This window comes from Aquarana catesbeiana, linkage group LG04 (genome assembly GCF_042186555.1).
Source record: "Aquarana catesbeiana isolate 2022-GZ linkage group LG04, ASM4218655v1, whole genome shotgun sequence".
Classification (NCBI taxonomy): Eukaryota; Metazoa; Chordata; class Amphibia; order Anura; family Ranidae; genus Aquarana; species Aquarana catesbeiana.
In genome coordinates this window covers 31,817,081-31,844,166 of record NC_133327.1, presented here as the reverse complement: position 1 = coordinate 31,844,166, position 27,086 = coordinate 31,817,081, and the positions used below count along the sequence as shown (strand labels likewise).

At 44.6% G+C, this 27,086-nt stretch overlaps 1 protein-coding gene across 1 annotated transcript in view; it reads left to right on the top strand.

Annotated features, from left to right (window-relative positions):
- LOC141141144 (uncharacterized) overlaps positions 1 to 27,086 on the top strand; it is a 226,440-nt gene that overhangs the window by 158,313 nt on the left and 41,041 nt on the right. The window contains exons 7-10 of the mRNA XM_073628849.1: positions 13,676 to 13,751; positions 17,569 to 17,699; positions 18,008 to 18,062; positions 21,867 to 21,934. Of these exons, the coding sequence (XP_073484950.1) occupies positions 13,676 to 13,751; positions 17,569 to 17,699; positions 18,008 to 18,062; positions 21,867 to 21,934 (330 nt within the window). The remainder of the gene's footprint in view (positions 1 to 13,675; positions 13,752 to 17,568; positions 17,700 to 18,007; positions 18,063 to 21,866; positions 21,935 to 27,086) is intronic.

Sequence of the window (27,086 nt, the reverse complement as noted above, 5' to 3'; positions counted from 1 at the left end):
TTCAAGGGTTAAAAACACTTGTATATGGCTTCTCTGACTGCTCTACTCTTTGTATCAATCATCCCCATTCTTCCTTCTTACCCCAGACTCTTTCTATCCAGGGGAAGCGGATTTTGATAGCGAGTTGACTCTTGCTATCGGATCTGGTTCCCCTCCCAATATAGCTTCCACAGCATTTCAAGGGTTAAAAACACTTGTATATGGCTTCTCTGACTGTTCTACTCTTTGTATCAATCATCCTCACTCTTCTTTCTTACCCCAGACCCTTTCTGTCCAGGGGAATCGGATTTTGATAGCAAGCTGACTCATGCTATCAGATCTGGTTCCCCCTCCCAAAACAGCTTGCACGGTATTTCAGGGGTTAAAAAGACTTGTATATGGCTTCTCTGACTGCTCTACTCTTTGTATAAATCATCCTCACTCTTCCTTCTTACCCCAGACTCTTTCTGTCCAGGGGAAGCGGATTTTAATAGCAAGCTGACTATTGCTATCGAATCTGGTTCCCCCTCCCAATATAGCTTCCACAGCATTTCAAGGGTTAAAAACACTTGTATATGGCTTCCCTGACTGCTCTACTCTTTATATCAATCATCCCCATTCTTCCTTTTTACCCCAGACCCTTTCTGTCCAGGGGAAGCGGATTTTGATAGCAAGCTGACTATTGCTATCGAATCTGGTTCCCCCTCCCAAAATAGCTTCCACATCATTTCAAGGGTTAAAAACACTTGTATATGGCTTCTCTGACTGCTCTACTCTTTGTATAAATCATCCTCACTCTTCTTTCTTACCCCAGACCCTTTCTGTCCAGGGGAAGCGGATTTTGATAGCAAGCTGACTATTGCTATCGAATCTGGTTCCCCCTCCCAATATAGCTTCCACAGCATTTCAAGGGTTAAAAACACTTGTATATGGCTTCTCTGACTGCTCTACTCTTTGTATCAATCATCCCCATTCTTCCTTCTTACCCCAGACTCTTTCTATCCAGGGGAAGCGGATTTTGATAGCGAGTTGACTCTTGCTATCAGATCTGGTTCCCCCTCCCAAAACAGCTTGCACGGTATTTCAGGGGTTAAAAAGACTTGTATATGGCTTCTCTGACTGCTCTACTCTTTGTATAAATCATCCTCACTCTTCTTTCTTACCCCAGACTCTTTCTATCCAGGGGAAGCGGATTTTGATAGCGAGTTGACTCTTGCTATCAGATCTGGTTCCCCCTCCCAAAACAGCTTGCACGGTATTTCAGGGGTTAAAAACACTTGTATATGGCTTCTCTGACTGTTCTACTCTTTGTATAAATCATCCTCACTCTTCTTTCTTACCCCAGACTCTTTCTATCCAGGGGAAGCGGATTTTGATAGCGAGTTGACTCTTGCTATCAGATCTGGTTCCCCCTCCCAAAACAGCTTGCACGGTATTTCAGGGGTTAAAAAGACTTGTATATGGCTTCTCTGACTGCTCTACTCTTTGTATAAATCATCCCCATTCTTCCTTTTTACCCCAGACTCTTTCTGTCCAGGGGAAGCGGATTTTGATAGCAAGCTGACTATTGCTATCGAATCTGGTTCCCCCTCCCAATATAGCTTCCACAGCATTTCAAGGGTTAAAAACACTTGTATATGGCTTCTCTGACTGTTCTACTCTTTGTAAAAATCATCCTCACTCTTCTTTCTTACCCCAGACCCTTTCTGTCCAGGGGAAGCAGATTTTGATAGCAAGCTGACTATTGCTATCGAATCTGGTTCCCCCTCCCAATATAGCTTCCACAGCATTTCAAGGGTTAAAAACACTTGTATATGGCTTCTGTGACTGCTCTACTCTTTGTATCAATCATCCTTAGCCTTCCTTCTTACCCCAGACTCTTTCTGTCCAGGTGAAACGGATTCTGATAGCAAGCTGTCTGTGTGTTAAATTTGGTGTTATCGCTCTTACCTTCTCATTCTGGTCACTGGAAGTTCAACATGGCACCTCATGGCTAGGGATGAGCCGAACACCTCCCGGTTTGGTTCGCATTCAGAACATGCGAACAGGCAAAAAATTAGTGCGAACACCGTTAAAGTCTATGGGACACGAACATGAATAATCAAAAGTGCTCATTTTAAAGGTTTATATGCAAGTTATTGTCATAAGAAGTGTTTGGGGACTTGGGTCCTGCCCCTGGGGACATGTATCAATGCAAAAAAAGTTTTAAAAACTGACGTTTTTTCAGGAGCAGTGATTTTAATAATGCTTAAAGTGAAACAATAAAAGTGTAATATTCCTTTAAATTTCGTACCTGGGGGGTGTCTATAGTATGCCTTTAAAGTGGCGCATGTTTCCTGTGTTTAGAACAGTCTGACAGCAAAATGACATTTCTAAAGGAAAAAAAGTCATGTAAAACTACTATCGCTAGCGCCGGCTATGATGAACTGTCGGTCTGGCATACAGCATGGAATTTCCCCACAGGGGAACCCCGAACCAAAAATTAAAAAAAAAATGGTGTGGGGTCCCCCCAAAAATCCATTCCAGACCCTTATCCGAGCACGCAACCTGGCAGGCCGCAGGAAAAGAGGGGGGATGAGAGAGCGCCCCCCCCTCCTGAACCATACCAGGCCACATGCCCTCAACATTGGGAGGGTGCTTTGGGGTAGCCCCCCAAAGCACCTTGTCCCCATGTTGATGGGGAGAAGGGCCTCATCCCCACAACCCTTTCCCGGTGGTTTTGGGGGTCTGCGGGCGGGGGGCTTATCGGAATCTGGAAGCCCCCTTTAACAAGGGGACCCCCAGATCCCGCCCCCCCTGTGTGAATTGGTAATGGGGTACAAATGTACCCCTACCATTTCACAAAAAAAGTGTCAAAAAGGTTAAAAAACACAAAACAGTTTTTGACAAGTCCTTTATTAATTTCTTCTTCTTTCCGCTTCTTTCTTCTGGTCTTCCTTCGGTGTTCTTCTACTTCCTCCATCTTCTTCTTCTTCCTCTGCTCTTCTCGTCCCGCATCTTTCTCCGGCTTCTCCTCCGCTCCATCCGCACGATCCGCCTCAGTGGGAGTCTTCCGCTGTGTGACGCTTCGGTTCTTCTGACACTTCTTATATAATGGAGGGCGGGCATGTCCCCGCCCCCTCTGACAACACGGGGAAAGCCATAGGAAAGTCCCAGGAAGTCCCTGTGCGTCACCGGGTGGCCCCGCCCTTCGTTATGTAAGAAGTGTCAGAAGAACCGAAGCGTCATGCGGCAGAAGACTCCCACTGAGGCGGATCATGCGGACGGAGCGGAGAAGAAGCCGCAGGAAGATGCAGGACGAAAAGAGCGGAGGAAGAAGAAGATGGAGAAGAAGAAGATGGAGAAAAAGAAGAAGAAGATGGAGAAGAAGAAGATGGAGGAAGAAGAAAAAGAACACCGAAGGAAGACCAGACGAAAGAAGATGGAAGAAGAAGCGGAAAGAAGAAGAAACTAATAAAGGACTTGTCAAAAACCGTCTCATGCGTTTAACCTTTTTGACACTTTTTTTGTGAAATGGTAGTGGTACATTTTTACCCCATTACCAATTCACACGGGGGGGGGGGGCGGGATCTGGGGGTCCCCTTGTTAATGGGTGCTTCCAGATTCCGCTAAGCCCCCTGCCCGCAGACCCCCACAACCACCGGGCAAGGTTTGTGGGGATGAGGTCCTTCTCCCCAAAGCACCCTCCCAATGTTGATGGCATGTGGCCTGGTATGGTTAAGGAGGGGGGGCACTCTCTCGTTCCCCCCTCTTTTCCTGCGGCCTGCCAGGTTGCGTGCTCGGATAAGGGTCTGGTATGGATTTATGGGGGGACCCCACGCCTTTTTTTTTATTTTGGCGCAGGGTTCCCCTTAATATCCATACCAGACCTGAAGGGCCTGGTATGGAATTTAGGGGGACCCCCACGCAGTTTTTTTAAAAAATTTTAGTTCAACTTCCAGTGACCAGTATGAGAGAGTGAGAGCGATAATACCAAATTTAACACACAGTCAGCTTGCTACCAGAATCCATTCCCCCTGGACAGAAAGGGTCTGGTTTAAGAAAGAAGAGTGAGGATGATTGATACAAAGAGTAGAGCAGTCAGAGAAGCCATATACAAGTGTTTTTAACCCTTGAAATGCTGTGGAAGCTATTTTGGGAGGGGGAACCAGATTCGATAGCAATAGTCAGCTTGCTATCAAAATTCACTTCCCCTGGACAGAAAGGGTCTGGGGTAAGAAGGAAGAGTGAGGATGATTTATACAAAGAGTAGAGCAGTCAGAGAAGCCATATACAAGTGTTTTTAACCCCTGAAATGCCATTCAAGCTGTTTTGGGAGGGGGAACCAGATCCGATAGCAATAGTCAGCTTGCTATCAAAATCCGCTTTCCCTGGACAGAAAGGGTCTGGGGTAAGAAAGAAGAGTGAGGATGACTGATACAAAGAGTAGAGCAGTCAGAGAAGCCATATACAAGTGTTTTTAACCCTTGAAATGCTGTGGAAGCTATATTGGGAGGGGGAACCAGATCCGATAGCAAGAGTCAACTCGCTATCAAAATCCGCTTCCCCTGGATAGAAAGAGTCTGGGGTAAGAAGGAAGAATGGGGATGATTGATACAAAGAGTAGAGCAGTCAGGGAAGCCATATACAAGTATTTTTAACCCTTGAAATGCTGTGGAAGCTATATTGGGAGGGGGAACCAGATTCGATAGCAATAGTCAGCTTGCTATCAAAATCCGCTTCCCCTGGACAGAAAGGGTCTGGGGTAAGAAAGAAGAGTCAGGATGATTGATACAAAGAGTAGAGCAGTCAGAGAAGCCATATACAAGTGTTTTTAACCCTTGAAATGCTGTGGAAGCTATATTGGGAGGGGGAACCAGATTCGATAGCAATAGTCAGCTTGCTATCAAAATCTGCTTCCCCTAGATAGAAAGAGTCTGGGGTAAGAAGGAAGAATGGGGATGATTGATACAAAGAGTAGAGCAGTTAGAGAAGCCATATACAAGTGTTTTTAACCCTTGAAATGCTGTGGAAGCTATATTGGGAGGGGGGAACCAGATTCGATAGCAATAGTCAGCTTGCTATCAAAATCCGCTTCCCCTGGACAGAAAGGGTCTGGGGTAAGAAAGAAGAGTGAGGATGATTTTTACAAAGAGTAGAACAGTCAGAGAAGCCATATACAAGTGTTTTTAACCCTTGAAATGCTGTGGAAGCTATATTGGGAGGGGGAACCAGATTCGATAGCAATAGTCAGCTTGCTATCAAAATCCGCTTCCCCTGGACAGAAAGGGTCTGGGGTAAGAAAGAAGAGTGAGGATGATTTATACAAAGAGTAGAGCAGTCAGAGAAGCCATATACAAGTGTTTTTAACCCCTGAAATACCGTGCAAGCTGTTTTGGGAGGGGGAACCAGATCTGATAGCATGAGTCAGCTTGCTATCAAAATCCGCTTCCCCTGGACAGAAAGGGTCTGGGGTAAGAAAGAAGAGTGAGGATGATTTATACAAAGAGTAGAGCAGTCAGAGAAGCCATATACAAGTCTTTTTAACCCCTGAAATACCGTGCAAGCTGTTTTGGGAGGGGGAACCAGATCTGATAGCATGAGTCAGCTTGCTATCAAAATCCGCTTCCCCTGGACAGAAAGGGTCTGGGGTAAGAAAGAAGAGTGAGGATGATTTATACAAAGAGTAGAGCAGTCAGAGAAGCCATATACAAGTGTTTTTAACCCCTGAAATACCGTGCAAGCTGTTTTGGGAGGGGGAACCAGATCTGATAGCATGAGTCAGCTTGCTATCAAAATCCGCTTCCCCTGGATAGAAAGAGTCTGGGGTAAAAAGGAAGAATGGGGATGATTGATACAAAGAGTAGAGCAGTCAGAGAAGCCATATACAAGTGTTTTTAACCCTTGAAATGCTGTGGAAGCTATTTTGGGAGGGGGAACCAGATTCGATAGCAATAGTCAGCTTGCTATCAAAATCCGCTTCCCCTGGATAGAAAGGGTCTGGGGTAAGAAAGAAGAGTGAGGATGATTTATACAAAGAGTAGAGCAGTCAGAGAAGCCATATACAAGTGTTTTTAACCCTTGAAATGCTGTGGAAGCTATATTGGGAGGGGGAACCAGATTTGATAGCAAAAGTCAGCTTGCTATCAAAATCCGATTCCCCTGGACAGAAAGGGTCTGGGGTAAGAAGGAAGAGTGAGGATGATCGATACAAAGAGTAGAGCAGTCAGAGAAACAGATGTGCACAGTGGCTGTGTTTAAAGATTTTTTTTTTCCGATTTTTTCAGTTTGTTTGCGCCCCCCCCAAAAAATTTTCAGCACCATCTGCCACTGGGAGGGGGTAATAATAAATTAGATAAAATGAATAGAAGGTGTAACAATAATATAAAATAATAGAAGGATTAACAATGAATATAAAATAATAGGAGGTGTAATAATAAATAAAATAATAGGAGGGGCAATAAAAAAATTAGATAAAATAATAGGAAGAGATGATAATGATGACGTGTATACTGATAGATATATAATAGGTGGTAGGAATAATAATAATAATAATAATAATAATAATAGGGACTGTGGGGAGAATTTCCAGTGTTCAATAAATAATATTAAATAATAGGCGGGGATACTAATGAAGACGTAGGAGGGGTAAGAATAAATTAGACACATTAATATGAAGGGATAATAATGATGACATGTGTATAGTTTATATATATATATTTATTTATATTTTATTTATTTATATTATATATATATATATATATATATATATATATATATATATATATATATATATATATATAAAATATATATATGTGTGTATGTGTATATATATATATATATATATCTATATATATATATATATATATATGGAAGGAGTAATAATATTATATTTTATAAGGAGTGATAATATATACATATATAGGAGTGATAATATATACATATATAGGAGTGATAATATATACATATATAGGAGTGATAATATATACATATATAGGAGTGATAATATATACATATATATTTGTGTGGATGGACTAATAACATTGTACAGGGGACGCGCACGGGGGCGGGGACGGTAGAAGGATGATTAGCATTCGGGGAAGAGTAGGAGGAGCGGTAGTGCAGAGGGCTGGAGAGGCGGAGTTCCGATCTCCGCCGAGAGACAGGGGGAACAGATTTCGACGGGGAACCATTCTCGGCACAACAGGGGTCCCTAGGCAAGAGGAGAAGCGAAGAGCTACTCAGGAGGAAGCAAGACCCCATTAAAGGGACTCCTCAGGGTAAGAATGAAACAGACCAGGAGCCCAATAACAGAGCGCCCTCCACAGGAAGGAAGGAGAAAAGAGACTCAAAGAGCGCGCACCCCGAGGGGCCCAACGCTGCCGAGAGGGCGCACCCCGAGGGGCCCAACGCTGCCGAGAGGGCGCACCCCGAGGGGCCCAACGCTGCCGAGAGGGTGCACCCCGAGGGGCCCAACGCTGCCGAGAGGGCGCACCCCGAGGGGCCCAACGCTGCCGAGAGGGCGCACCCCGAGGGGCCCAACGCTGCCGAGAGGGCGCACCCCAAAGGGCCCAACGCTGCCGAGAGGGCGCACCCCAAAGGGCCCAACGCTGCCGAGAGGGCGCACCCCAAAGGGCCCAACGCTGCCGAGAGGGCGCACCCCAAGGGGCCCAACGCTGCCGAGAGCGCGCACCCCGAGGGGCCCAAAAGTGCCTCTCATTCTCCTAGAGGTGATGACGGTAGAAGCCTACGACCACGGAGAAGCCAGGACAGCTCCAGTGTTAACATAGTGGACAACCCGCAAGGAGCCACCTCTTCCCCCACCACTAATGCCTCCCTCAGCAGAGAGACCAGATCCAGCAAAGCTAAAAGCCAAGAGCAGCCTGGAGCCTCTGCTGCAGTAAGAGGACTGGGTGAAGGTGCAATCTCAAGCAAAGACAAAGCACGCCTTGCTGAGCCCAGCTCTGAAAAAACCCAAGGCTCTGAGGTCTCTATTGAGAGCAGCAGCCATGACAGTAGTCGGCGACCAAGGAGAAGCCGCGACGGCTCCAGCATTAACGAAGAGAACCGCTTCAGAGGAGCCGCTGCTGTAACTAATGCATCGCTGAAGAGAGAGACCAGATCCAGTGCAGGAAGAATGCAGGAGGGATCTGAAGCCTCCATGGCCATCAGAGGTAAAGATGCCATTTCAAGCAAAGCGATATTGGAAAATGTAGACCTTGTGGAGCCCAACTCTCAAAAACAAGAGAACCCTGAGGAGAGCAGCAGTCATAAAAGAAGCCATGAGGGCTCCGGCTTTAATGTAGAGGATGACCACAAAGGAGCCACCTCATCCACCGTAACTAGTACATTGTCTAGCAGAAAGACCAGAGCCAGCAGAGCAAAGGACATTGATGAACCTGGAGTCTCCATTGCGGTCGGGAGAGGAGGTGATGGTTTAGACTCAAGCCAGCAGAAGAATGAAAACAAAGCCAAGGCCAACTCTCAACAAGGGGAAGGATCTGAGGACCCTGGTGGGAGCAGCGGTCATAATAGAAGCTCACAACCAAAGGGAAACCTTAGTAGCACCAATGTTAATGTAGAGGACAGCCCCAGAGAAGCCGCTTTGTCCACTGCTACCAATGCTTCATTCACCAGAGAGACCAGATCCAGTAAAGCAATAAACTTTCAAGAGGAAAAAGGATCTGGGGACTCTGGGAGTAGCAGCCACAATAGAAGCTTACAAAGACTGAGGAGCCCTAAGGGCTCCAGCAGTAATGTACAGAACAGCTCCAGAGGACCCAGTTCTTCCACTGAAAGGTGTGATTTAATCAGCGGAGGCACCAGGGGACAAAAAGACTACGAGAAAGCTGGACTTTCCACTGCTGCCAATAAAAGGGACAGTGATACTCTTTCACCTTTAGTTAAAAGTGTAATGAGGCCCAGCAACCAAAGGGAGGAGACATTAGACATCTCTGGTGGGGTTAGAAGTCCGGGTAAAAACTTAAGACCAAGGAGAAGCTGTGATGGCTCTGGCATCAGTGGTGAGGCAATACGAGAAGGTTATGGTACACCTTCCAAAGAAAGGACTGGGAAAAGTGAACCTGTAACCCCGAGTGGGGATGTTTTGGGGAATCCTAGGGGGAACATCAGTCCCAGGAAAAACGTAACAAAAAATAAAAATCTCCAGGACCCTGTTGATGAGAGGCATCCTTCTAACTTGACCATGGAGAGCAATGCAGGAGAGGCTGCCAGAGACTATAAAGTGCACTGTTGTTCCAAGCAGTTGCTGCAGGAGGTGCTGGGGATGTGTACAGGAATCTGCAAAGAAATTGTGGATAGTCAGCAGTATCTGAATGAGGAACAGAAGCAGCAGCATCACAAGAACTTGGTCTGGGTGAGAAGTGTTTGGCTTTGGAACCTGAATTTCAGTAGAGATGTTATGAGAGGAAAAAAATAATTATATATAATATATATATATATATATATATATATATATATATATTTTTTTTTTTTTTTTCGTTTAAGGGCCAGTTCACGCCATAGAAACGCATGCTTTTTCTGCATGTGCGTTTTTGATGCAGTCCAGTGCAATTGTTTTCCCCCTCTTTTTTTCTTAAACTTAAATAAGGACATGTGTGTTCCAGTGTGTTTTTGATGCTTTTTACAGCGTTCCAGTTTAGTCCAGTGCAGGAAAAATGCAGCATGTTCTACTAGTTTTTTTTTTTTGTTCTGGAACTGCAAGCACTGGTGTGAACTATGCCATTAAAGATCATATAACCTACTTTCCATGCGTTTTTGATGCAGAAAAAAATGCACTGGACTGCTTGTGGTGTGAACTGGCCTTTAAGTGCTTGCTGCATGCCCACCGTCAAATGACAGCAGGGTGGCTCTCGTTCTGGAACGGTGTCCCAGAATGGCCACTCTCGCGCACCCGCAGAGCGGCAGCCGCGCAGTGTTTCTGGGACATGGCGCGACCCTGATCTCTGTAAAGAGACCATGTGATCGCCTCTGTCCAATCACAGCCGGTCACATGTAAACACGGAGATGCCGGTAATAGACTCTCCTCGCCTCACACTGACAGTGTGTGGCGAGGAGAGACGATCAGCGGCATCTCCACGCAGGACATCTAGGAATGTAATCAGGGCACTGATCATCAGTGCCCTGATTACAATATAGCAATATAGTGTCACCAATCAGTGCCCACCAATGGCAGCAATCAGTGCCCACCACTGCCCACAAAGGGCCACCAATCAGTGCCCATTAGCGATGCCAGTCATTGCTGGCAATCAATGCCCATAAGTACCACCCATCCGTGCCGTCTATTAGTGCCCACCAGTGCCACCTAATCAGTGCCCATAAGTGCCACCTCATCGATGCCCACCAGTTCAGCCTATCTGAGTGCACATCAGTGAAGGCGAAAAATTAGTTACAAAATTTACTGACAGAAAAAAAGTAAAAAAAAAAACATTTTTTCAAAATTTTTGGTCTTCTTTTTTTTTTCTTGTAAAAAATAAAAAAACCCAGCAGTGATTAACCACTTGCCGACCATCCACCGCAGTTGTACTGTGGCAGAATGGCACCGCTGGTGGTTGCGATCACTGTCGGGCTCCCGCAATCGCTCGGGACACACGGAGAACTGGGATCTGTGTGTGTGTAAACACAGTTTCCAGTTCTCTGAGGGGAGAAGAGACAGATCGTCTGTTCATACAGAGTATGAACAGCGATCTATCTCTTTCCCTACACAGTCCCATCCCCCCTTCAGTTAGAACACACATTAGGGAACACATTAACCCCTTGATTGCCCCCTAGTGGTTAACCCCTTCACTGCCAGTGACATTTTCACAGTAATCAATGCATTTTTATAGCAGTGATCACTGTAAAAATGCCAGTGGTCCCAAAAATGTGTCAAAATTGTCTGACGTGTCCGCCATAATGTCGCAGTCTTGATAAAAATTGCAGATCGTCACCATTACTAATAAAAAAATGAATAATAGAAATGGCATAAAACTATGCCCTATTTTGTAGACGCTTTAACTTTTGCGCAAACCAATCAATATACGCTTATTGCGATTTTTACCAAAAATATGTAGAAGAATACATATTGGCCTAAACTGAGGGAAAAAAAAATGTTTTTTTTTTTGGTGATATTGGTGCTCTGGTCAGGAAGGGGGTAAAATCTTCCGGGGCTGAAGTGGTTAAATACCATCAAAAGAAAGCTCTATTTGTGTGAAGAAAATGATAAAAAAAAATTTGTTTGGATACAGTGAAGCACGACCGCGCAATTGTGCGACAGCGCTGAAAGCTGAAAAATGGCTTGGGCAGGAAGGGGGTGTAAATGCCCTGTAGGCAAGTGGTTAAAGAAGTAAAATATGAGGTTAATATTTCGGACCACCTTTCATGGAAATACTATTTCCAGGTGGTCAGCAATGGCACCCTAAATATTTAATGCAGCTCTGTAGTCATTAACCACTAACCGTTTGCTGCCCAAAGACCAGAGCACTTTTTGCGATTCAGCACTGTGTTGCTTTAGCTGATAATTGCCAAACAAAATTGACATCCTTTTTTCCCCACAAATAGAGCTTTATTTTGGTGGTATTTGATCTTTTTTGCGCTATAAATAAAAAAAAATAGCGTCAATTTTGAAAAAAACGCATTATTTTTTACTTTTTGCTATAATAAATATCCCCAAAAAATATATAAAAAACATTTTTTTCCTCAGTTTAGGCCGATGCGTATTCTTCTACATATTTTTGGTAATAAAAATCGCAATAAGCATTTATTGATTGGTTTGCGCAAAAGTTATAGCGTCTACAAAATAGGGGATAGTTTTATAGCATTTTTATTAATGATTTTTATTTATTTTTTTTTTACTAGTAATGGCGGCGATCAGCAATTTTTTATTATGGCGGACAGATCAGACACTTTTGGCGCTATTTTGGGACCATTCACATTTATACAGTGATCAGTGAGATTAAAAATGCATTGATTACTGTGTAAATGTTATTGGCAGTGAAGGGGTTAACCACTAGGTGGCGCTGTAGGGGTTAAGTGTGTCCTAGGGAGTGATTCTAACTGGGGGGGGGGGGGGGGCGTGGCTATGTGTGACACGACACTTATCACCACTCCCGATTACAGGGAGCTGTGATCAGTGTCACTAGGCAGAACGGGGAAATGTTTGTGTACATCAGCATTTCCCCGTTCTTCCTCTCCGTGAGACGATCGCGGAGATCCCGACGGACATCGTGTCCACGGGACCCGCGCCCACAAGCCGCTTCTTAAAGGGCCACATACAGGTACGTTAGTATGCCCATACTTGCCCTTCTGCGTAAGCCGGTCGCATGCAGTTAATATATAGTTAAATGTATTTTTTACATGCAAGTACCTGAATTTGACCTGGTATCTGCCTCTTAGAGAACTACGGAACCAGCTCTGGTCACTGGCCTGCACTTTGCAATAGAACTGACAGAACATCTGTGCTCAAATCTAGTTAGCTTACATATACACCGTATACAGTATGATGTCAGGGAGAAAGGAAAGTCCCACTGCTCCAGGTGAATATAATGTCCTGATGGACTCAGTGGTCTGGATGCTAGCCCTGGCTCACTACCGAGACACTGGATTCAAAATAAATTCTGCTGCACACCACCGGCGGTCCAAGAGTGTTTAACCTGGTTTTGAGGAAGCACAATGGTTGTATGAAACGCATCAACCTGATTTATTTGATTGTGTCCTGATGGTAGTACGCATTGTACAATTTACGCAATAAACACTCTTGGACGGGCGGGGGTGTGCAGCCAAAGAAATTTTGTATACAGTATGATGTGCTAGAGCAGCCTGACCACATGTTAACACCCAATTAACAGTTAACAATTCACACCCCTCATACGGGGGAACCAAAGTGCGATGGGTATGCTTGTTGCCATTCATTTTTGGCACCAACTGTGCTTTCCTGGATTAGACATGGCATGTACCAAGGAATATATAGGTTGCCTTGCAGTGCATTTGGGAAAGCACAGATGTGTGTGTTTTTGTTTTTTTTTGCTGACGTTGAGGTTCCAATGAAAATGAATGGGCAGCATACTGCAATGAATGTCAGTGTCAAAAATTGCACTATAAGGGTACCACAGTTTGCATATAAAGATTTGCTATTATCTGAGTAACGGTGTATAGAACCCAGTACACTAGTTGACCTAAAGAACCCTTGTCCTGTATTTATTTGAAATCTCCAGGAACAAATACTCTGCAGAAGAAGAGGTGCACATAGTTACCTTTTCCACTGAAGGCAAATGCATTCCAGAGGACTGGTTCCTCAAATCTACAGGGAAACTGTTTCCATGGTCCCCTGTAAGATCTCAATGCTTCCTCTCGCTGACCTCTACTTTAGAACTGTGTAGTGACACAGAGGTCCATGGAAGTAAACAGTGAGAGCTGCTGTGGACTGTGGGGACATCGGTTTACCTGCAGTCTTTGAGGAACCAATGGCGATTAACACTGCTGAAAGTAGTGACATCAAGTAGTGGAAAACAAGTACTGAGGGGGCAGTTTTGCAGCAAAAGCTGTTCTGTTCCTATTTTTAATAACCCCCGAGCTCCTTGAACAAAACTGGAGTTCTACTTTTAAGTATCAGTTTTGGAATAGGGCTAGACTGATATTTAATACAGTTCTTACAAAACCTCAGCATATTCCACAGGTAGAATTGGTGTTCTGATTTGACAGATATTTTGTTTAAATTCAGGACTTTGAATCTGCCTTTCAAGAGAATGTCAGCATCAATGGACTGTCATGGCACGAGGCCCCAGATAAAGACTCTGGTAAGAATCGGTTAAAGTGATTGTAAAGTCTCGTGTTTTAAAAAAAATAAATAACAAACATGTTATACTTCCCTCCTCTGTGCAGTTGGTTTTGCACAGAGCAACCCGGATCCTCCCCTTCCCGGGCCCTCTTTGCTGCTCCCAGCCCCTCCCTCCTATCGAGTGCCCCCACAGTCAGCAGCTTCCTATGGGGGCACCCATGCCGAGTCACAGCTCTGTGTGTTTATGTCTCAGCCAATCAGGAGGAGTTAACCGGACGACTTAGACATTCATGGACATCGTTAGAGAGATGGGGCTCAGGTAAGTCATTAGGGGGTGCTGGGGAGGCTGCTACACACAAGGTTTTTTATCTTAATGCATTAAGATAAATAAAACCTTCTGACTTTACAACTCCTTTAAAGCTCAACTCCAGATGAAACTTTCTTTACCATTGGATGCAATAGGGAATAATTAAAACTAAAGTTTAATCTGCCTATAATTTGGCTTCCCATTCCCCCCCCCCCCCAATCAACAAGTTAATTTTTAGAGAAAACCTTTTTATTTTCATTACAAACCTAATTTAACCACCTCCCGCCATATAGTAAAATGACGGGCACAAGGCGGCCCTCGTTCTGGGGCGACATCATATGACAGGGCTCGACAAACCCCGGGCGCCAGGTCGCATTTGCGACTAGAATTAGCGACCTGGCGCCTGGGGCGGCACAGCTTTGGTATCCTGTGTCCGTTCGCCTCCCCCCCCCCCCCTCCCGCCGCGATCGCGCTGGGCCGCGCCGGTAATTGAGGCCCCGGCTTTGCGGCCTACTGCAGTCCTATGGTTCCTGGTTCCTTCTGCAATCGGGCGCCCTCTGGTGGTGGCCGTTGGTATGACAAGACATCCACCAATGCTAATGGAGCAGCTTTCCCTACCTGTTTTCACTGCCTGCTCATCTCCTTCCCTTTACTTAGAACCCCCAAACATTATATATATTTTTTATTCTAACACCCTAGAGAATAAAATGGCGGTCATTGCAATACTTTCTGTCACACCGTATTTGCGCAGCGGACTTACAAGCGCACTTTTTTGGGAAAAAATACTTTTTTTAATTAAAAAATAAGAAAACAGTAAAGTTAGCCCAATTTTTTTTATATTTTGAAAGATGATGTTACGCCGAGTAAATTGATTCCCAACATGTCACGCTTCAAAATTTCATCCGCTCGTGGAATGGCGACAAACTTTTACCCTTTAAAATCTCCATAGGTGTCGTTTAAAAAATTCTACATGTTGCATGTTTTGAGTTACAGAGGAGGTCTAGGACTAGAATTATTGCTCTCACTCTAACGATTGTGGCGATACCTCACGTGTGGTTTGAACACCGCTTTCATATGCGGGTGCTACTCACATATGCGTTTGCTTCTGCAAGCGAGCTCGGCGGGACGGGGCGCATTTAAAAAAATTATTATTTTTTCTTATATATTTTATTTTTTATTTTTACACTGTTTTTAAAAAAAATAAAAATTGTGTCACTTTTATTTCTATTACAAGGGATGGGGCACATTTAAATTTTTTTTTTTCTTATTTATTTTAACTTTTATTTTTTCACTGTTCTTTTAAAAAAAAAAAAAAAAAAGTCACTTTTATTCCTATTAGAAGGAATGTAAAAATCCCTTGTAATAGAAAAAAAGCATGACAGGTCCTCTTAAATATGACATCTGGGGTCAAAAAGACCTCAGATCTCATATTTACACTAAAATGCATTAAAAAAAAAAATTGTCATTTGAAAAAAAAAAAAAAAATGTCCCTTCAAGAGCTATGGGTGGAAGTGACGATTTGACGTCGCTTTCGCCCTGCAATGACTTGGAGATGGGCGGGGGGCCATCTTCCTCTCACTCGTCTCCATGTCAGGCCAGGGACAGATCCGGATCGCCTCCGCCGTTACCGACGGCCACGATAAGCGGTGAAGGGCACCGGAGAGCGGCGGTAGGGGGGCCCTCTCCTGCCGCCGATAAAAGTGATCTCGCTGCTAATCTGCTGCAGAGACCACTTTTATCTGAAAGAGAACCGCCGGCTCTTGAAGAAGATACCGGGGTTATGGTAGCTAGCTGCTACCATAACAACGGTATTTCTCTTCAAAGACAGGACGTATATAGTCGTCCTGCGGGAAGGAAGTGGTTAATTAAAATGAATTTATTATTTGTCATCTCCCAGCTTGGCCCCTTTCACAGGGGCTGTCTGATCAGGTTCGCATGTCAGTTTTTCAGGCGGACCTGATTGGATCCTTAGCGAGAATATGGTGGTCTTGTGTACCTGCATGGCAGGAAATAAAAGCAGTCACATTAGTTCTAGTCGTCTCTGTGTAAATTTAAGATTGGTTAATTTTTATATTGAAAATAAAGCTTTGTCGGTCGTTTTAAAAAAAAAAAAAAAAAACCTGGCTCCTAACTTTTTTAGCTGGCTCCTAGATTCCAAGCAAATTTGTCAAGCCCTGTCATATGACATCATCATTGCTCTTCAGAGCCATCTTCTCAGTGCATCCTCATCAGCGCACTTCAGTGAAGGAGGAAAATTACTTATTTACAACATTTTCTAGCTAAGAAAAACTTTTTTTTTCAAAAGTTTGTCTTTAAATACCACCAAAAGAAAGCTCTATCTGTCTCAAAAATATGATAAAATTTCTTTTGGGTACAGCGTTTCATGACCCCGCAATAGTCATTCAAAGTGCAATAGCACTGAAAGCTGAAAATTGGCCTGGGCAGGAAGGGGGCAAAAAATCCCGGTATTGAAGTTGTTAAACCCATTGATGTCATCACTCTGTCACTGTGCTTCTCATGATCATGGCTGTTTGGGAGGGGATACCAGTTTCCTTGCTCCTGGCTCACCAGGTCTGTGTACCTGAACATCAACTGCATTATGTCTGTAGAAAAAATTCTAGGTTTATGAATATACATAGAGAGACATATTAATCCTATATAACATTGGAGGTCCATATGGTTTACCCCTCCAGAGACACACCAGTGAGTTTTAAATATCTCTTCTGGAATGCTGTTCCTATAGTTAATATGATAGACAAGCTAAGTATGCTGTAATTCACTCTGCTGCACATGCTCCAGCTCGCCCCCCCCCCCCCCCAAAAAAAATAAGTGACTGGAAGACTATAGAACAGACCAGCCCCCTGGGCTTAGGCCTTAGTGTAGCACATCATTCTGAGTATTTATTTTACTAAAGTACACAGCTAGACCGGGACACGGCTTTTTCCAGATGCCCCAAACAATCGGAAAGGGGATTCATCAGAGAAAATGACTTTACCCCAGTCCTCAGCAGTCTAATCCCTGTACCTTTTGCAGAATATTAGTCTTTCCCTGATGTTTTTCCTGGAGAGAAGTGGCTTCTTTGCTGCCCTTCTTCATACCAGGTCATCCTCCAAAAGTCTTCTCACTGTGTATGCAGATGTACTCACACCATTCCTGAACAAGTTCTGCACTGGTGGTGCCCCGATAGCACAGCTGAATGAACTGTAGGAGACGGTCCTGGCACTTGCTGGACTTTTTTGGGCGCCCTGAAGCCTTCTTCACAAATGCAGTGGAATCGTGTGTTTTTTTTTTTTTTTTTTTTTTATGGGAGTAAGTTAATTTTCATGACAAAGAGGGAATTTGCAATTGTAATTCATCTGATCACTCTTCATAACATTCTGGAGTGTATGCAAATTGCCATCATAAAAACTGAGGCAGCAGACTTTGTGAAAATGAATGTTTGTGTCATTCTCAACTTTTGGCCATGGCTGTATATTCTTTGGTATAGTTATAGAAACCCAGGCTTATTCTATATTTCCTCACCTGGCAGAACCGGACATTAAAATACTAGAAGACCAATTGGATGAAGCCATGGTGGAGACCTCAATGAAGAGAAAGCGATATCCAAGGAAGATCCTGAGTCATTTTGTCAAAGCATTAAAAACGGAGCGTGAAATCCTGGTATGTTGTTCATTCAAATAGTAATATTTTTAAGTCCGTGGACCAATACCAATATTTAATTTATGGTTGATTGCTGGAACCCAGTGTGGCACTACAAGGCTACCAACTACTCAGCTACCTTACTTGCACTATGTGGTTGATTTATTAAAACTGGAGAGCATAGTTGAACAAGCTGAAGTTAGATGCTGATTGGCTACTGTGCAAAGCTGCAGCAGATTTTTCACATTCAAGTTTTAGTAAATCAACCACTATTTGTTTAGTGATGTCTTGTGACCTGTGATTTAATATCCTTTATTGTTTACGTGCAGAACCAGTACAAGCCAGTTGTGAATGCAGAAAAGGTCAGGCTCGATCCTGCACTTGGTAAGCAAGTTTATAATTTTGTTCAGTGTCTTAGCAATGGTGCACAATTTCTGAAATCTAATGTGTGTCCAGCTGTTGTATAAAACCGGATGTTTCTACCCATTATTACCTATATTTATCCTTTGACGGCCAAGGATGTGGCCTACTTGTCATAGCAATCAAAGGGTTAAAAGAAGCATGCAGATATTGTAAAGCCTATTCTGCTAGTTACAGAAGTGCCTTTTTTAAGGTTTTTAAAAATCAATGTGTACAATTTTGGGCATTTTTTACCATTTTTGTGGGTACCACAGTTTTTGGTTTAATCAAGATTTATTAGGTTTCCAACTAGAGTGATACAATAACAGCAGTGCATTTTCAAACACATACACACATTTGGCATTACTGTGCAAATGAGAGCAATTCCACTAGTTTCTGATATCTGTACCTTTTTAGAGCACTGCAACATCCAGATTTCCGCAAATGCAAACGGAACACGTGTGTGCAGGAATGCTGCGTGTACGCAGAATCTCGTGGCTCGTATGAGCCCTCTGTACAACGATACCCTCTGGGATGTGTGGTGTGGCAATCTCAGGAAGCAGAGGGAGTCCGTACGTAATTCTCACCTAAGCAACAAAGCAGGATGCGTTGCCTTGCAGCACAAAAATGGTACTAAACTTTACCCAGAGGAGTAGGTTTCATGTGTTCATGAGCCCTGTCATGTTACATAGTAGATGTGGTTGAAAAAAGACACAAGTCCATCAAGTCCAACCAATGTGTGTGATTATATGTCAGTATTACATTGTATATCCCTGTATGTTGCGGTCATTCAGGTGATTATCTAATAGTTTCTTGAAGCTATCAATGCTCCCCGCTGAGATCACCGCCTGTGGAAGGGAATTCCACATCCTTGCCGCTCTCAGTAAAGAACCCTCTACGTAGTTTAAGGTTAGACCTCTTTTCTTCTAATTTTAATGAGTGGCCACGAGTCTTGGTAAACTCCCTTCTGCGAAAAAGTTTTATCCCTGTTGTGGGGTCACCAGTACGGTATTTGTATATTGAAATCATATCCCCTCTCAAGCGTCTCTTCTCCAGAGAGAATAGTTTCAGTGCTCGCAAACTTTCCTCATAACTAATATCCTCCAGACCCTTTATTAGCTTTGTTGCCCTTCTTTGTACTCGCTCCATTTCCAGTACACTGAGGACTGGTGGCCAGAACTGGACAACATACTCTAGGTGCGGCCGGACCAGAGTCTTGTAGAGTGGGAGAATTATCGTTTTATCTCTGGAGTTGATCCCCTTTTTAATGCATGCCAATATTCTGTTTGCTTTGTTAGCAGCTGCTTGGCATTGCATGCCATTGCTGAGCCTATCATCTACTAGGACCCCCAGGTCCTTTTCCATCCTAGATCCCCCCCCCCCCACAGTTTATAGACTGCATTCATATTTTTGCCACCCAAATGCATTATTTTACATCTTTCTACATTGAACCTCATTTGCCATGTAGTTGCCCACCCCATTAATTTGTTCAGATCTTTTTGCAAGGTTTCCACATCCTGCAGAGAAGTTATTGCCCTGCTTAGCTTAGTATAGTCCGCAAATACAGAGATTGAACTGTTTACCCCATCCTCCAGGTCGTTTATGAACAAATTAAATCGGACAGAACCCTGGGGGACCCCACTACCCACCCCTGACCATTCCGAGTACTCCCCATTTATCACCACCCTCTGAACTCGCCCTTGTAGACACTTTTCAATCGATGTACTCACCCTATGGTCCATGCCAACGGACCTTGTTTTGTACAGTAAACATTTATTGGGAACTGTGTCAAATGCTTTGGCAAAATCCAGATACACCACGTCTACGGGCCTTCCTTTATCTAGCTGGCAACTCACCTCCTCATAGAAGGTTAGTAGATTGGTTTGGCCAGAACAATTCTTCATGAATCCATGCTGATTACTGCTAATGATACCGTTCTCATTACTAAAATCTTGTATATAGTCCCTTATCATTCCCTCCAAGAGTTTACATACTATTGATGTTAGGCTAACTGGTCTGTAATTTCCAGGGATGTATTTTGGGCCCTTTTTAAATATTGGTGCTACATTGGCTTTTCTCCAATCAGCTGGTACCATTCCAGTCAGTAGACTGTCAGTAAAAATTAGGAACAATGGTCTGGCAATTACTTTACTGAGTTCCCTAAGTACCCTCGGGTGCAAGCCATCTGGTCCCGGTGATTTATTAATGTTAAGTTTCCCAAGTCTAATTTTAATTCTGTCCTCCGTTAACCATGGAGGTGCTTTCTGTGATGTGTAATGAGGATAAACACTGCAGTTTTGGTTACTGAAGCCCCCCGATTCCCTTGTGAAGACTGAGGAGAAGAATAAATTCAATACCTTCGCCATCTCCCCATCCTTTGTAACCAGATGTCCTTCCTCATTCTTTATGGGGCCAATATGGTCTGTCCTCCCTTTTTTACTGTTTACATACTTAAAGAATTTCTTGGGATTTTTTTTACTCTCCACCGCTATGTGCCTTTCATGTTCTATCTTGGCTGTCCTTATTGCACCCGTACATTTCTTGTTGCATTCTTTATAAAGTCTGAATGCTGATGATGATCCCTCAACCTTGTATTTTTTGAAGGCCTTCTCTTTTGCTTTTATATGCATTTTTACATTGGAGTTAAATCATCCAGGACTTTTGTTTGCTCTTTTAAATGTATTACTCAATGTGATGCATTGGCTAATGCCCTTATTTAATATGCTCTTAAAGCAAACCCATCTCTCCTCCATGTTCTTTGTTCCTAAGATTTTATCCCAATTTATGCCTTCTAGCAAGGTTCTTAGTTTAGGTAAGTTGGCTCTTTTGAAATTCAGTGTCTTTGTATTTCCCTTATGTTTCCTATTTGTGTGAATTATACTGAAGCCAATTGACCTGTGATCGCTGTTACCTAAATTGCCCTGTATTTCCACATCCGTGATCAGGTCTGTATTTTAATCAGTAGATCCAGTAACACTTTACTTCTAGTTGGTGCGTCTACCATCTGACCCATAAAATTGTCCTGTAAGACATTTAGGAACTGGCGAGCCTGAATGCGCGGTTCCCTCCGCCCAGTATATGTCTGGATAATTAAAATCCCCCATTATAACACTTCCCATCCTTGCTGCTAATGCAAATTGTGATAGATCTGTCTCTTCCTCCCTCAGGTTAGGGGACCTATAGCATACTCCCAGTATTATTTTCCCCTTAGCTTCACCCCTTTGGAGCTCTACCCATAAGGATTCCACCTCTTCCCTAGCTCCCTTAGTGATGTCAATTCTCACATTCTCTTGTACATTATTCTTGATATATAGGCATACCCCTCCCCCTTTTTTTACCCTCTCTATTCTTGCGATAAAGGGTATACCCTTGAATGTTTGCCAGCCAATCATGAGAGCTGTTGAACCAGGTCTCTGAAATTCCCACAAAATCCAAATACAACAGTATCTCTAGTTCACCAATGCCATTAGCCTGGCGGACAAGATGGGTGAACATGCCACGTAGTTTAGACCGGTTGCATATTATCCTCTTATTGGGTGTTCCAAGATTGCAACTAGGACTTGCTACTATATTTACCTTGTGGTAGTAGGGGGAGGGAGGTTCCTTATCCCTATAAAGGCTGCAGCCAGGCTAACTTGGAGCTTTCACTTGGGCTTGGCAGTACTGGTTTATTTTAAGACGCCGCACTGCTTTGTATGCTGATTTTTATAGCTTGATAATTGTATTGTTGGTGTTTATGCTGATGGCTGCAGATGTAATCTGTTTTCTCTGTTTCCTGCAACTTTACAGAATTGCGCATGAAGGACCTCAGTGCTACAGCTGCAACCGTTTGCCATCACATCCATGAAACCAAAAAGGTAAAACTGACTGTTCAGAGAAGCTGTCCCTACCAATACTTATATTTTGCTCTTCTCCACCTATGGAATCTGCAGGCTGGCGAGTGTCATAAAAAGTCTCTTAACCAAAACATTTTTTCTTTTTTTTAATATTCCTATTCTACCAGATTTATAGAGCGCAAACTGTTTGTGCAGCACTTGGCAGAAGACAGTACAATTCCATATAAGAGTGTTCAGAGGGCCCTCATTGTTAGAGCTTACAATCTAAACAGAAATAGTATAATTTGTTAGAAACCCCTGTCATAGGGAATCTCCACTACCTAGGTGTGCCCGTTACAAGATTTTTTACATCACTTACTGTTTGAGTGAAAGCTGTAACATGCTGGATTTCTCATGACTTTTTGTCCCAGTGACAATGCTCCCCAGGGAAAATAGAGAGGGTAACTCTCTCCAAGTGGGATAAAGCTAAAAAAAACTCTGTTGGAAATGTTAACTATGCTATCCGAAACGTAATAAACATTTCTTGGCTAGAGCTACAATTTAATGCAGATCTCTCCTTACAAACGTCGTTATCAAGTTGCTAGAATGACTGATTTTTCAGGGAGCCATAATTTCCTATATGTAGCTTCCTGGGAACTCTGACACACAGGGCACACAATTATGGCAACCTGAGCATCAGAATTTTTATCTTTTTAAATTATTGGATTTAAAAAAATTAAAACCATGAGAGCTAAAAGCGTAAGGCCCCTTTCACACATACGGACCTTTTGTCTATTTTTATCCATCCATTGACATATGAAAAACAGACATCAATGCAACTCTTTGGAAAAACAGATGTAAACGGATGATCATCCATTTACATCCGTCAACATCCGTTTTTTTGATACTGATGAAAGCCCTATTTTTATTCTGTTAAAAAAAGGGAACAGATGTAAATTGACAAATGGACCGTTTTTGCATTGGTAGTGGATGTAAAAAAACAAAAACAAATATGCAACTGATTGGTAAACTGATGTAAACCTAATGTAACCTTTATCCGTTTTTTCTTTGAAAAAACGTGACTGAACTGATGAAATGAGTGGTCCGCATGTGTGAAAGGGGCCTTAGAAGTATATGTGGCACTGAAAACAAGTCCAGAGTCCAAGTCCAGATCATAAAGAAATGTCAGCATACAGGCTTAACCTGTATATCTTTCTACTGATGCATACCAGAGTTCTGTTTACATTCCCAACTACCTGGCCCCCCTGTTTGCTCATTTCACAATCATTTCAATATAAGCACCCCCAGATCTTTTTCCTCTGTAGTTATGGTCAACACTGCACCCCCAATATTGTACTCCTTTATCGGTGGCCTATTTTTCCTTAAGTGGTTGTAAAGCCTTAAGGTTTTTCACCTTAATGCATAGAATGCATTAAGGTGAAAAACCTTCTGCGCTGCAGCTCTCCCCCAGTGAGCCCGATCCGATCCAGTGATCCGCATGAGCGCAGAGGCTCCAACTGCTGTCGGTCTTCTCATTGGACAGATTGATAGCAGCAGGAGCCATTGGCTCCCGCTACTGTCAATCAAAAGCTGTGACGTGGCCGAGTCCCACTGTCTGTGTCAATGGACACAGCAGCGGATCTTGGGAGCAAACCCACAGGGGTGCCCCCGTGAAAAGCATCTTTCCGTGGGGGTACCCGTTGAGGAGGGGCCCGAAAGCGCTGGCGGGGGACCCCATAACAAGAGGATGGGGGCTGCTCTGTGCAAAACCATTACACAGAGCAGGTCAGTATAACATGTATGTTTTGTGTGTATTTTTTTTTTAATTGAAAGGTTACAACCACTTTAAAGCGGGGGTCCACCTATCTATCGCTTTTTTTTTTTTTTTTGAGTTCATTCACAAACTTTTCTTCTCACCATTACATACTCACATATTGTGTGTAATATGTCCGCCTGTGTCAGATTTCGTCGGAAAGAATAACTTATATTATTCACTGCAGGCGGTTTCCATCTTCATTGTGGGCATTTGAAGCCCACAAGCATTTATTTCCTGGATGCGGTGAATGCTGTGCTCCCAGCATTCTCTGCTCGTTCCCGCACATGCTCAGTGGCATCCTGGGAAGCCTGAGACTAGCTCCCAGGAGACTGTGCGGAGTCTGGGAGAGGCTAGAAACACGCCTACTCCCACGGGAGGAGAACCAGGAAGTGCAAAGAAGAATAGAAAAATAAAAGGTAATTACGGTGATTTTAATTTTTTTAAATGGCATGTCAGCATCTAGGCAAGGAAGAGAATACATACAGATATTAATTTTGAACATTATCTCTATGCATTCTCTTCCTTGCCTAGATGCTGACATGCTGTGTAAACGAAAATTTAAATCGCCGTAATTACCTTTTTTTTTTTTTTCTAATCTTCCTGGTTTTCCTCCCATGGGAGTAGGCGTGTTTCTAGCCTCTCCCAGGCTTCCCAGCATGCATTGTGCAACAGTGTCATCACAACATCTCGGTGAATGCTGGGAGCACAGCATTCACCGCATCCAGGAAATACATGCTTGTGGGCTTCAAATGCCCACAATGAAGATGGAAACCGCCTCCAGTGAATTTTATAAATTATTCTTTACAACGAAATCGGACACAGGCGGACTTATTACACAGAACATGTGAGTAGATAATCATGAGAAGAAAAGTTTGTGAATGAACTCCAAAAAAAAAAAAACGATAGATAGGTGGACCCCCGCTTTAAGTGTGTTTTGTTTTGCATTTAGAAAGAAAGTCAAGGTACCAGGTGATGTGCAGGTGTAAACCTTGTGTAATTGCAGAAACGTTCTGATTAAAGAACATCAATGTAAATGCATTGTCATCACATCCTTTTAATGCTGCACTGTACTTGATCATGATACACGCCTGTTATAGTTTGGAGCATACATCTGCACATTGTATAGTGGCAGGTTTTTCAGTCTGCACCTGAATTTTGGATCAGTTTTGAGTGCAGTTACGTTAAAAAAAAAAAAATATATATAATGGTTATGGTTTATAACACATTGATTTTGTCTACTAATTGCAACCATGATTGCTTCTAATTGTATAGAGAGCAAGACCTTTTTTTCCAGCTTTTTCTGTTCCAGAACTACTGTCTCCCACATCTTTAATTACAAAAACTTCACCATTGGCTGAAAAAAAACACAGATTAAAACATGAAAATCTAGCCTGATATCAGATTAGCATGAAGTTTACATTGTTACGTTATTGCAATAACCACAAGTGATATAAATTCACTTTGTGTACACCAAGTGCAATTGCAAACCCAGTTATTACCTATGCAGGTGGCAGAGCTGTGGGAGGGACCAGCAGGCTCCACCCACTACATGATATCTGCAGAAAACTGAGAGGGTGGATACAAGACCAGTCACCCTGCACAGGGAGAAAACACAGCAGTGGCCGGTCTCTTCTTCTTTTTATTTTTTTTTTTTTTTTTTTACAGGAAGCTCCTGCACAGAGGAAAAGTTTCACACTGAATTTCTACACTGATATGGAGATACCTGCTCTCCGGTGCTTCTACCGTCTCGCCCGTGCGATCGGCAAGCCGGAAAATGAATCAGCGGCTGCTGGAAGTTGAGCATAGAGATATCTGGTGGCCAGATGGTCCCTAGTCATCTCTATGACTTTTGGAGGCCTGGGCGCGAGGTTTTGACATCACGTCCAGGCCGGCGGAAGTGAACATTGCCAGTGACGTGGCTGGAAAGGTCGAGACAATTCATTTTTTTTTTTGATCTAGGTTTTTGTGGCTGTAGGCGGAGCCGTACCATAATTAGGGGGCGTGGCATTCGTTGTAGGCGTGGCTTAGGAAAAATATACAAGTGCGCCGTGGCGAAAAATGGGCGTGGTTTACGTGACATGGTGGGCGTGACTCAAGAGGGTGTGGTTAGAGTCTGAGATGAATGATGGAGAGGGAAAGGGGGAGAGGGGGAGAGGGGGAGAGGGGGAAAGGGGGAGAGGGAAATGACGCAACAGCAGCCCCAGATCCTACACAATAAAAATATGTGTATTCTAGAAAGTTTAACAATCATCAGATAAAGTTACTCCAAACACCTGGTGTTAGCACTTCAATCATCCCGGCACCATGGTTGTTATGGTGTCAGGATGATTAAAGAGCCCCCACCTCACACCAGGAGTCCCCGGCGGAGCCCCCCCTCACACCATGAGTCCCCGGCGGAGCCCCCCCTCACACCATGAGTCCCCGGCGGAGCCCCCCCTCGCATCAGGAGTCCCCGGCGGAGCTCCCCCTCGCATCAGGAGTCCCCGGCGGAGCTCCCCCTCGCATCAGGAGTCCCCGGCGGAGCTCCCCCTCGCATCAGGAGTCCCCGGCGGAGCTCCCCCTCGCATCAGGAGTCCCCGGCGGAGCCCCCCCTCGCATCAGGAGTCCCCGGCGGAGCCCCCCCTCGCATCAGGAGTCCCCGGCGGAGCCCCCCCTCGCATCAGGAGTCCCCGGCGGAGCCCCCCCTCGCATCAGGAGTCCCCGGCGGAGCTCCCCCTCGCATCAGGAGTCCCCGGCGGAGCTCCCCCTCACACCATGAGTCCCCGGCGGAGCCCCACCTCGCATCAGGAGTCCCCGGCGGAGCTCCCCCTCGCATCAGGAGTCCCCGGCGGAGCTCCCCCTCGCATCAGGAGTCCCCGGCGGAGCTCCCCCTCGCATCAGGAGTCCCCGGCGGAGCTCCCCCTCGCATCAGGAGTCCCCGGCGGAGCTCCCCCTCGCATCAGGAGTCCCCGGCGGAGCTCCCCCTCGCATCAGGAGTCCCCGGCGGAGCCCCCCCTCGCATCAGGAGTCCCCGGCGGAGCTCCCCCTCGCATCAGGAGTCCCCGGCGGAGCTCCCCCTCGCATCAGGAGTCCCCGGCGGAGCTCCCCCTCGCATCAGGAGTCCCCGGCGGAGCTCCCCCTCGCATCAGGAGTCCCCGGCGGAGCTCCCCCTCGCATCAGGAGTCCCCGGCGGAGCTCCCCCTCGCATCAGGAGTCCCCGGCGGAGCTCCCCCTCGCATCAGGAGTCCCCGGCGGAGCTCCCCCTCGCATCAGGAGTCCCCGGCGGAGCTCCCCCTCGCATCAGGAGTCCCCGGCGGAGCTCCCCCTCGCATCAGGAGTCCCCGGCGGAGCTCCCCCTCGCATCAGGAGTCCCCGGCGGAGCTCCCCCTCGCATCAGGA